The 12,264-nt window shown below is 39.2% G+C and overlaps 1 protein-coding gene across 1 annotated transcript in view; it reads right to left on the bottom strand.

Annotated features, from left to right (window-relative positions):
• Positions 1 to 12,264, bottom strand: part of Mgam2 (maltase-glucoamylase 2 (putative)) — a 79,964-nt gene that overhangs the window by 15,446 nt on the left and 52,254 nt on the right. The window contains exons 33-44 of the mRNA XM_078027885.1: positions 12,120 to 12,182; positions 11,143 to 11,277; positions 9,575 to 9,659; positions 7,768 to 7,906; positions 4,290 to 4,423; positions 4,000 to 4,034; positions 3,775 to 3,891; positions 3,047 to 3,195; positions 2,854 to 2,938; positions 2,382 to 2,438; positions 1,488 to 1,612; positions 282 to 370 (exon numbers count right to left, since the gene is read on the bottom strand). Of these exons, the coding sequence (XP_077884011.1) occupies positions 282 to 370; positions 1,488 to 1,612; positions 2,382 to 2,438; positions 2,854 to 2,938; positions 3,047 to 3,195; positions 3,775 to 3,891; positions 4,000 to 4,034; positions 4,290 to 4,423; positions 7,768 to 7,906; positions 9,575 to 9,659; positions 11,143 to 11,277; positions 12,120 to 12,182 (1,213 nt within the window). The remainder of the gene's footprint in view (positions 1 to 281; positions 371 to 1,487; positions 1,613 to 2,381; positions 2,439 to 2,853; positions 2,939 to 3,046; positions 3,196 to 3,774; positions 3,892 to 3,999; positions 4,035 to 4,289; positions 4,424 to 7,767; positions 7,907 to 9,574; positions 9,660 to 11,142; positions 11,278 to 12,119; positions 12,183 to 12,264) is intronic.

Raw genomic sequence — 12,264 nt, 5'->3', positions numbered from 1 at the left:
CCTGATATTTGTATCCACACTATTTTATCAGAGTAAGAGAGTTCAATAGGGATAGATCATCCCTGGCTGGATAAATATACCTGGTCTATAGCATCATATACCTGATCTATAATAATTTGTAGCATAACATGAGCAGGGAAAAGTTGCAAAAGTTCTTCACATACCACGGTCATATTGACAGTAGCAGACACAGAGAGATTTTAAGTTCCTATGATTCACTGATCCTCTAGGATACTGCTTTTCTGAATGATGTTCAAGGATTCTGGGAAGTTCACACTCACCAATGCTTTGTCCATCATCCCAGAACAGCTGACCTTCGGCCTTCCCATCATCATCCAAAGCAACAGTTAACCCCATAAAACATTGTCGACTATCAAAAAAAAAGGAGGGGGGTATTATTTTTCACTAGCTTGTAGGTTTTAAGAATGAAGAACAGCTCATGTTGAAAATATTACTTATCCAGAAATAAAAGTAGCATATTAAATATGCACGTAAAGTTCTAAAAAGAGGTAAAATGTGATAAAATATGATACTTAAAAGTTAATGGAAACACATTTAACGTTTAATGAAACATTTGATTTAATTTCAACTTTCAAAAACTAAATATACATACTTTATAAATATACATATTCAAGTAATTTAATGAGGTCTGAAGTCCTCAGGAAGAAACCCCAAGAAAAAAGAACTTTTAATAGCTTTCAGGTTTCTCTAAATTACTTATTCAAGTTGCTATAAATTACTTAGACATTCATATCCCTCCATGATCTGCTCTGTTCCTGCTTGAATTTAATTTATGTGACCCCTTCCCTTATCTATGCTCCAATTAAACTAAATGGCTTGCTATTCCCCAAATCCAATCTACTCTTTAGTTCTTTCATCCTCCCAGAATATCTTTTTCTCTTGCACTCATCTATTCAAATCCTATTCATGATTTAAGAGCCAGCTCAAAGCCCTCTTTCATGTAAATCTGGACTTTACACCACAGGCTGTAAGTTGACCTCTCTCCTTCAGGGTTGTTATCTCTGTTTGCAGATGCCTTTCTTAACAGAATATATTCTCCTTAATGAGTGAGTTCATACATATAAACAGAGAGAGAGAGAGAGAGAGAGAGAGAGAGAGAAAGGAATATCTTCTTGCATTGACCAAAGTCACCCTGGAATTAGAACTACATCCCTGGGTAGCCATCACAAGGCAAGAAGGTCATTAGAGCTCATTAATACTCCTATATTTTTAATTGCGTGGGAAGAGAAACATGCTTCCACCCTCAGGAAAGCATTTCACCATCACACAGCATTAGAATAAAAGATCTTCCCAAGACTGACTTTATGAAGTCATTCTCCAGATCCTATTCAGAAGGCACTCAGAATCCAACCAGGAAGACCCATCTGCAATTTGATTGATTTATCCACATAGCCCTGGTAAATATGGAACAGCCTTAAGGTGCCTCACATGGCCAAGCAAGGCCATCAAATCCCACCTCTTCTTACCTGTAGTAAGTGTTAATGGAAGGCTCTTGCCAAGGCAGGATGTAGCCTCCTCTGACATGAAGGTTGATGTGGTCTAGGGGAGCCTTCAGTATTACCAACTCACCTGTGGATCTGTAGGCAGATTCCTAGGAAGGATCATACAGGCAAGATATGGGAACAGATGAACTGTTGAGAGCCACAGCTGAAGGGGCCCCAGCAAACTTCCAGCTGCCAGCAAACTGCCAGCTGCCAGCTGATGATTGGCTCACAGCGGCCCCAGCAAACTTCTAGCTGCCAACTGATTGGCTCTTCTGGGGTGATGCTCATTGGGCTGTTTTCCCGCCCTTTCAGACCACAGAGCTGCTCATTGGGGGACTTTTTTTGGCTCTGCCTATGCAACCCAGCCAATCAGCCTCAAGAGCAGGAGGAATGGGGGGAGTTGAGAGGCTTGTGGGAAGCCGGTGGTGGCAGTTGGGCTCTGAGGGTTTTTCCTAAAGAGCTGTGTGGTGCGGTGTGTGTGTTCTAAAAATAAAGTTCGTTTCTTTTGACAAGTGGCTCCTGAATTGTGCCCAGCCAGACTGCAGCAATGAACTGATTAATTGAATGCATGTTCCATTACAAGTCCTTCTTTTCAAAGAAGTTAGCAACATATTGCAAATTGGAAGAGAAAACTTTATTTTTTTCATTTTGCTCAAGACTCTGAAAACCTAGTCTTTTCTCTGTCTTTCCTGGTAGACATCAGTGGGATCCAGAATCTCAGATTTTATCTATTTATGCTTTAATGCATCCCTTCATTTAAACAAATCTTGCAACAGCTGAAAAGGCTTGAAGTTACTGCCATAGAAAATACATGTTCAGAAGTCAGAAGCAAGCTCTAACCACTTCTCTAACCTGCACAGATACATTTGTTCTTACCGTGCTATAGTCATACCACTGGGCTCTGGGAAAATAAGCACTGATCTCAAATGTGTTCTGAAACACAAAATGAACATGTCATTATTGAGTATTGCAATAAGGAAATAATTTTAACTTTTAAATCATTTTCTGAAGAATTAATATTAAAAGTAGAATTCTATTAGGATGTCAAGAATTTGAGATTTTTTTAAAGAAATAGTCTGAGAAATTCTTCTTCAAATACACAGAAAATAATTTTTTATAAAGAGTAAGTTGGAAAAGGGCAAAAGATGACAAAAATTTATAATGAGAAGTTAATTGTTACTGTGAAGCTTTCATTAATGGGAATCTTGGAAAAAAACAAAAAGATCTCCTTGAGACGTTCTAGAAAGTAAACAGTGATTGTGACAAGACAAGGGAATATTGAAAATGCTTTTCCTGTGACTTTGCACTGTGTGATAAGAGGCTTTCTGATCTACAATGAAAAACTCACACTTTCCAGCACAGGGCTGATCAAGATGGCAGGTCCCAACATAAACTGACGGTCTATATCCCACGTTGTCTTGTCATCTGTAAACCTTAAATGATAAATATGAAAATTCATGCACACTGTTACAGAGGGTGATTTACAAGACCTGTCCAGATCTGCAGGCCACCCACAGGCGAGGGACACAGGCTATACTCACTCATGGAAAAGGGGTCGGATGACGGTTCTGCCCTCTGCGTGAGCATTATGCATCAGAGTGTAGAGGTAGGGCAGCAGGGTATATCTGAGCTGCAGGGCTTTCCTTGAGAAGTTCGCAAAGGTTGAATTCCAGGCCACAGGATCTTGTCTCTAAAGGGATAAGAGAGCACATCACAGATCACCAATTTTTGTAGCATCAGAAAGGGGTTATCCAATGTGTACACTGGATATATATACTTCATTCCAGCCTACTCTTTACCCTGCCCTGCCACGTGAAAAACTAGAAAGTGTGAAAGTGTTGCTCTTTCTTTTTACACTGATCCCTAAGGACCACACCCAGGTCCAGCTTTGCCCTTGCACATGTGAAGAGAAGTAGTTCTCTATTCAGTGCTAATATGTCTCAGGTGAATCTGAATGCAACACAAATTCAATATTCTTAAAAGCAAAAGGTGCTTCTTATATTTCAGTCCTATGCAGGAACTATAAAAACTTCTTTCCCCATAGGTACTAATCCTCCAGAACATGATGAATAATGTATTCTTAAAAATTATTGATAACTCTGAAGTTTTGAATTTTGTAGATATTCCAAGAAGAGGAGTTTTTGTGCTGTGTGTGTGTGTGTGTGTGTGTGTGCTTTTTCTTGGAAAATAGGTATGATACTCTTGTGAATTAAAAAGAAGGCTTGGCTGAGGGTACAAACGCCTGCATCGTGAACGATGGCTGCCTCACCCTTGTCCCTTTGGTGTTGTGGTTCCTGGAGAAGGGATAGAAGGCTCCCAGCTGCATCCAGCGAATACACATCTCATATTCAGCATCTCCAGAGAAACCACAGATATCTGCTCCTGTCTGAGAAAATGAAAAAATCAGAGCATGAGAGTTTTTGTGGGATTTTTTGAAGTTGCTGACGACATTGGAATCTGACAAGGCATTACTAATGACTCCAAGATGACTTACATAAGATATTCCAAAGAGACTGAACTCCATCATGCCTGCAATGAGATAATATGGCTGTGTTAGCAGAAGAGGTCCTTTTGGAAGAGAAAATGTTTGAACAATTTTTCCCTACCATTCAAGACCCTGGGCCATTCATAATGAAAATATTGAAAAAAAAATGATTGTAAATTAAAACCCACAACCACAAAGAACTCAATTCTTAACTTTGCTGCCTGCCTACATGATAATCTATACATACCCAGTACCCCACCCCCCAAAACCAGCAGAGGCTCCAGGAACAAGCCACACACCAATGATAGATTTCCCCAGCTGGTCCCACGCAGCAGTGTTGTCTCCCAGCCAGTGTCCTCCCCAGCGGCCAGAGGAGGGGAATGTGGAGCGGGTGATGACAGTCCCTCGCTGTCCAGTCACCTCCTGCACAGCTCTGGTAGGAGGGGAACAAGATTGAGTTAACTGTTCCATGACCTGAGTTCTTTCACTCATCCTTAACTTGTTAACTGATCAGTCTTTAAAAATGTAGTTTAAAAATGTCCCTCCCATCCTAGCCAAGGTCTGACATTCAATAATGACCTCCTGTTGCTGATTTTCTGACCCCGATTGCATTTTCTACAAATTTCTGCCTATGTGAACACAGCATTGGGAACAAATGTGGTAAATTTTACAAAAGACAATGGACTTTGTTTAGAAGAACTGTTTCATCCTCTCTCTCTCATTCTTCACTGTGTAAAACTAGTCTCCTATTCTCTTTAATTTGTGCATATCAATTAGACAGAACGGGGGGGGGGGTGTTGTGCCACATTTGTGCATATCTAAAAAAAAAATTTGATCCATTTTACTCCCCAATACCTTCTCCACCCTCCCCCTAATCTTCTTCCTATCCCCTACTGGATCCCCTCTAATTTCATGAAGTACTTTTGTGTTTGATTTGGTTTTTTTCTTCCAACTTCAATATATGAGAGAAAACATATACTTTTTCTCTCAGTCTGTTTTATTTTACTCAAAAGTATGGTCTCCAGCTCCATCCATTTTCCTGCAATAATATAATTCTGTGGGTTTTTTTAAATGGCTGAATAAAACTCTACTGTATGCATGTGTATGTATGGGTGGGTATATGTATGTGTGGAATATATATATAATATATACATATATAATACTTATACATAAAATTTTCTTTCTTTATTTATTTTCTAATGAATACATAGGCTGATTCCATAATGTTATAATTCATGAGTAAGTCAATGCAAGAATGTTCATAAAATAATCGAGACCCTTAACCCAATCAGTACATAAAGAACAAGGGAAAAAAAAAAAGGAACAAGATTGAGGAAGCACAGCCATGGGATTCCGTGCAGCTGGAGCATGAGGTAGCAGTATTGTTCCCTTTGGAGTCAGAGAACTTCTCCCTAAAAGGAATTTGCTATCTGAAAGTGATGCTAAGAATCCTAACCAACTTCACATCAGGACCAGCCCCTAGAGTATGGATTTCATTTCTTAAAAAAAAAGATCTATTAAAATAGTTCTCTATGTGGATGGAAGAGGAGGGATGGGGTGAGGGCTTGACAACTATTTGTGGATCTGTTGCTGTATCCCAGCAGCACATGGTGCATCTTTGAAGCACATGAGGAAGGTCTCCCTGCATTCTTTTTACTGTTAGGAAATTGAAGTTCAGCTAAGTTTCAAAACTTGTTAAATATTATTTATAGAGCAAGGAGGCAAATCTGGGATCCAAATAACAATATATATGACTATAGCTTATTGGTACAATGCATTCTGTTATGCCATGCTTCAAAAAGCAGGTCATAGACAAGGTTTAGTGGTACATGCCTGTCCCAGTGACTTGGGAAGCTGAGGCAGGAGGATTGTAAGTTCAAAGCCATCCTCATCAACTTAGAGAATCCCTAAGCAACTCAGCAACCCTGTCTCAAAATAAAAAGGGCTGGGATTGTGGATCAGTGGTCAGGCACTACAGGAGTTCAATTCCTGGTACCAAAAGAGAAAAGAAAGAAAGAAAAGAAAAGAAACAGCAAGTTATGTTTCCTCATGCACAAACATACATAAAGGATCTCCAAACAGCTCTTGAAAGAAAATGAATCTTCTGTGTACATATGTAGTCAGAAAATAAAACAACTATGTGAGATTAAAAAAAAATCAATAGAACAAAAAAGGCATTATCAAGTGTACAGATACACATTTGTATGTGTATTTGAAGAAATACATTTGAAGAGACAATGGTCAAAAATATATATACTGAAAACTAAAATTATTGTTGAAAGAAATTGAAGAAGTGGAAATATATTCTATATTAATGAATCAGAAGATTTAATATTAGTAAAGAAGTAACACTTCCCTAATTGATCTGCAGGCTCAATGTAATACCTATTGCTGTCTTGTAGAAATTGCCAAGCTGATCCTAAAATTCAAATCAAATGCAAGGAAGCCAGAATATCCAAATAATCTTGAAAAAGAACAAAATTGAAAGATTCATAACTTGTTAAATAAGACAGCATAGTACTATTAAAAGGTTGATATAGAGATCAATGAAATAGAGTTGAGAGGTCATAAGTAATCACTCTCATTTACTGTTGGTTGATTTTTTAGAAGGTGCCAAGATGATTAAATGGGGGGGAGGAAAAATTAAACCTCTACTTCGTATGGGCATTCTGTGAAAAGACAATTTACAGAATGAGAGAAAATATTTGCAGACCATATATATAACAATCACTTGTATCCAGAATATATAAAGTGTTTTTACAATCCAATCCTAAAAACAAATAACTTAAAAATAGACAAAGAATTCCAATAGACATTTCTGCTAAAGTGATACATAAATTGCCAATAGGTATATGAAACAATATTCAACAGAACTTAATTAGGGAAATGAAGACAAAAATTGATGTACTTTACGTCCATTAAAATATCTATAATAAAAAGGGTAAAAATAGCTTGTGTTGGTATGGATACAAAGTAACTTAAAACCCATTATAATGTCTATAATAAAAAGGGTAAAAATAACTTGTGTTGGTATGGATACAAAGTAACTTCAACCCTCATCCATTGCTGGTGAGAATGTCAAATGGTATTTTTTCAAGGCCAAACTCTTTAGACAGTTCTTAGAAAGTTAATATCTCTAAGATATTAAATATACGGTTACCATACAATCTGAAAATTCTACTCCTAGATATATATTAAAGAGAAAATAAACACATTTCGATTCAAAATCTTGCAGTAAATGTTTATACATGTCTATTCATAATAGCCAAGATCTGAAAACCACTCAAATGTCTGCTAGCTGATAGACACACGAAATGTGCTCCATCTTGACGGTAGAATATTATTCATCAATAAAAGGAATGGAGTACTGGTACATCCTGCAACGTAGATGAACCTTGAAAACACATACCAGGGAAAGAAGCCAGACACAAAAAATATTATGCAATTTCATCTACTTGAAATACACAGAATGGATAATGTTAATGACAGAAAGTAGCTTAGTATTGGCTGGAGCTCAGGAAGTGGGGACAGGGAGGAATGACTGCTAACAGATCAAGGTTTTTCTTTTGAAATGATGAAAATATTCTAAAATTTTATTTTAGTGTTGGATGTACAACTCTGTGAATGTACTCTGGGTTGTTTGGGCAACCAGGCGTGATCTGTTTGACATTGCTCTATTTAGCTGGCATCATGTAAGTACAAACGCAATACAAATATGAAACAACAAATACAGGAATGCAGAAAATTATCTGCGCCGCAATTGACAAAAGCACTCACTCATATGTGGGTCTGGTCTGGGACCACCCGTACAGGCTGTGTACGTCATAGTGTCGCACCCGGGAGCCATCTGGCAGGATCTGCTCACTCTCCATGCACAGGGTCTTACTGCTCAGGCCTTTGTCCCTAGATTCCAAATCTGAGGGGAAATGTTGAGTTATTTCCCAAATGACTTGTACATTCATTCTGACATTTCTCTATTTCAATCAGCACTTTTGTTACTAGTAACAGGTTCAATGGGTTTTTTTTTTAAATGTACAAAAGCAACATCTTATGACTTAATAAAATTTGTAAAAGGTAAGAATGGGGTATGGCAGGGGAAAAGTACCCTTGGCTGTGTTCCAACTCTAACTTAAGGAATGCTGTCACCACTGGTTTTACAAGTTGACAAACTCCTTGGGTGAAAGGATTGGGTTTTCCACTAGATGGTAATGTTCTCAAGGGAATAGATCTTGTTTTTCTCAATCTCACCAGCGTTTGCCTGTCATATACATGTGGGAGGAAGGAAAAACTGAATGAAAGAATAATTGAGTTAACAGACACAGCTCTGCACGGCAGTGATCTAGACACAAAGAAACCTGTGTCCCAGATTCTGCTTCATGAATTTCTGGTACACTGCTCATAGGAACTTACTTCCTTTTGGGGCCTCTGTAAGATGAGAGGATTCAATCATTTGAGAAGTGTTTGATCCCAACATCATATTTCAGTTTGCACCTGGAACTACCAAACTACTATCTTTCATGAACTATCTGCAAACACAGGCTGAAAGTTCAGGACTAGATTTTCATTTAAAAATCGAGAGAGAGAGAGAGAGAGAGAGAGAGAGAGAGAGAGAGAGAGAGAGAGAGATAGATATAGAGAGAGAGAAGGGGTTTATTGAAAAGTTTAGCATTTGGGGCAATTATCAAGAGTACAAGTAACAATGAATGTTGGCAAGGATGTGGGGGGGAAAGGTATAGTCATACATTGCTGATGGGACTGCAGATTGGTGTAATCACTTTGGATAGCAATGTGGAGATTCCTCAGAAAACTTGGATTGCAACCATCATTTGATCCAGACATCTCACTCCTTAGTCTATACCCAAAGGACTTAAAATCAGCATACTACAGTGACATGGCCACATCAATGTTTATAGCAGCTCAATTCACAATAGGTAAGCTATGGAACCAACCTAAGTGCCCTTCAACAAATGAATGGATAAAGAAAATGTGGTATATATACACAATAGATTATTATTCAGATATAAAGAAGAATGAATTATGGCATTTGCTGGTAAAAGGATGGAACTGGAGGCTATCATGGTAAGCAAAATAAGCCAATCCCAATAATCCAAAGGCCACATGTTCTCTCTGATATGTGGATGCTAACACATAATGAAGGGGGGGGGCAGAGAATAGAAATTCACTGGATTAGACAAAGGGGATGAAGGAAAGGGAGGGGAAAGAAAGCCAGTGGAATGAGTCGGACTTAACTTTCCTACATTCTTATATTAGTACACATCCAGTGTAACTTCACATTATGTACAATGACAAATAAGGGAAGTTATACTCCATGTATGTATAATATGTCCAAATATCTAAAAAGAACATTTTTCTCATATATATCTAAAAAGAGCAATTTTTTAAAGTTTAGCATTCAGTTCACCATTGTCAACATAATACAACGCATTGCTTGGTTTCTTTCATACAATGTCATGTCATTATTTCTACACGCACACACACAAAATTAGGCTTTACTTTGACAGTAAGAGGGAAATCTTCAGCGTTTGAACAGGGCAATAATTTGATAAAGTAACATTTTACCTACCTGGCATATAGGGTGGGTTATTAAGAACTTCACTGCGGCAGCCCCCAACAGATCCATCCACAAAGTTTGAAGGCTCATTCATATCCTGGATTAAGTGAGCAAGAGAAGATTCCATCACGTCAGGTCCGTATGGCCTTCACCTAGAGGACTCTAGCTGCAGAAGATGCCCGGCCTGCACTGAAGCTTCGTCTCTGTAGTGGCTCAGGGGACTCTGCTTAATCCTGGCATTGACTTAAGTGGACTTAAGAGTCCACATCTGCTTCTGTGGAGTGTTAAACTCCTTCCGGCTCACTTGGCATTTTTAAATTTATGAAGTGGTAACCTAGCAGCAAAAATATTGAGACTATGCTGAATCCAGAACCTAAGGAAATATTTTGATTCATCTATACCACAGGAGAAGCACATCTTTCTTTGTCTACCCACAAATTATTCACTTTGTATCTGCAGCCAGGGGCCACTATGATCTCTCTCTCCTTTTTCTTAGCCAATAGCTTGGACTAATTCTGATATCCGCGTGCACCAAACACAAGGAGACATCTCTCCCTTTCTGCAGTAGACACATTCCTGAAAAGTTGTATATGATTCAGAAACCAGTCTGGAAATAAAATCATATTTTGGCAAAAAGTTGTCTACTTTATAAATAGAGAAGTTAAAGTTTTGTATGTTATGTTATCTTATATGGAACATACTAAAGGCAAAGACAAGTATTTGGACAACTATTCATTATTTTGAATTATGCAGCTTTCTTTCAATGGGAACAAATACTTCAGTTATCAGAATCTCTTGTTTCTCAAAGTTATCTATATCTCTTCACTGTCTGATTTGCCTGTTTGCGTTCCTTTATGCATTCCCACCTGTCTGCTCTGTGCCTATTTACCCTGAAGGTTCAAGTGGTCAGGGAGGCCCCCAGGCAGACAGTGGGCTTATAGGTTTGTCTCTTGTGAATCACAAGCTTCTTGCAGCCTGACCCAGCCTTGAGCGGCTCTTCCTAGCTGACCTGGTAACTGCTTAGGTTTTCAGGCCACTAGATAGAGGGGAAGGAAATCACGACATTGATAAGATTCCTATCCTTAGAAAAACATAAATAGAGGGGCCCTTGGACACATGTCCCAGAGACACCTCCAGAAGCCCTTCACTCAGGGCTTTTTAAGCTATTCCTTCTGGGTAAATGTCTCTTTGCTCATAGATTTATGCCTTGCCTGTCCCCAGTTCTGCCCTGGGTTGCAGGACAGGCTTCAGGGCTTCTAGGTCAGTTTAGCCAACAGGAAGCACCAGCAAGAGATGGAGGGTTGAGAGTAAGAGACAGGGCACCGCTCCCTCTCCCGCATGCCCTGGCATCTCCTGCAGTAGCACGTCTCCTCCATGGGCTCCCACTTCCTCCAGAAGACACGACCCTGGGCGGGTCCACAATAATCTCTGCTACTCCTATTCCCAGGATGTAGGTTCTGTACCGTCACCCTTCCTTTCATGCCTCTGGTTCCAGTGCCCTGCTTCTTCTAGTCTTGGAATTGCTTCCCCAAGTTTTGAATGTGAACATTCTAAAGAGTAACCACTGAGGGTGCACTTACGATCGACAGCCCATCAAACTTCAAGCTCTTCCCTGGCTCTCTGGGGTTGGCATAGAGCTCGTTTATCTCTTTCTTCCACCATGCAGCTGTGCTGTTTCGAAAGAAGTCAGGGAACGCAACGTGGGCCCTGTACATCTGTAAGAGTGACACGTATTGTCATAGTGAGGTCATGCATGTCCAAGAAGGGGAATCCTGGGAACAGGAAGGGCAGATGAGCAGGCTCTTGAGCCTGTCCAGCTCAGCATCTGATTTAACCTCAATTCTGCTGCTGTTGGTGTTTCAAAGTTTACAGTGGACACACAGTTGGGGAAAGGATGCATTCATTCTTAATTTTCTTAGAAAAGGGTTAGATATCTTTTAAACGTAGAACTTCCTTTATGACTAGAAAATTAGTCATGGCAACTAGAAAACCAATAGTCAGCATCTAAACAATGTAAATTTAGAGATGCATGACTCATTTGACTCATCAAATGAAATGCAGGAGGACCCCATAATCCAAGGAGAAGCAAGCTGCACAGTAGAGGGGTTGGTGGGTGCCAGGCTGATGTGGGAGCAAGGACTGAGACCAAGTCCTTTGCTCCTTTCAACTGGCTAGTGTTTGCTTTGGTATGTAGGTAATTCATTAACCTGCAAAGGGTATTTGTTCATAAGAGATACTCTTCCGAGAAAGCATTCTGGACTTTGGTTCCTTATTTTTCAAGCAACACTAGATTCAAATTGCAATCCATTAAAGGCATACAGGTAAGGAACTCCCTGGGTAATTTTCTTGTATACTTTTCCATTTTAGCTATTTTTTAGGTTTCTCATTTGAGGATCACCTTCTGCAAAAAAAAAAAAAAAAAAAAAAAATACCACCAGACAAGCACACTGGCATTAAAGCCACTTAACCAGAGCATAAGCTATTTATCTAACAGAATAAAACAAATAATATCCAGATATGTAGGGCAATGAAGACCAAAATCCATGCATGACTGTACCTTGACCTGAGTTTCCTGGTCAAGGGATTCATCCACATTTACATTGGGCAGCTCTGGCCAAACCTAGAGAAAAAGAGGAAATATTGAAACCTTTAAGTCATGGCAAACAGACCATGAGGTGTTTCATATGTTAGACTTTCATGAC

This window comes from Ictidomys tridecemlineatus, chromosome 2 (assembly GCF_052094955.1).
Source record: "Ictidomys tridecemlineatus isolate mIctTri1 chromosome 2, mIctTri1.hap1, whole genome shotgun sequence".
Lineage (NCBI taxonomy): Eukaryota > Metazoa > Chordata > Mammalia > Rodentia > Sciuridae > Ictidomys > Ictidomys tridecemlineatus.
Note: the sequence above shows the minus strand (reverse complement) of the source record. Positions and strands in the feature narration are given on the sequence as shown.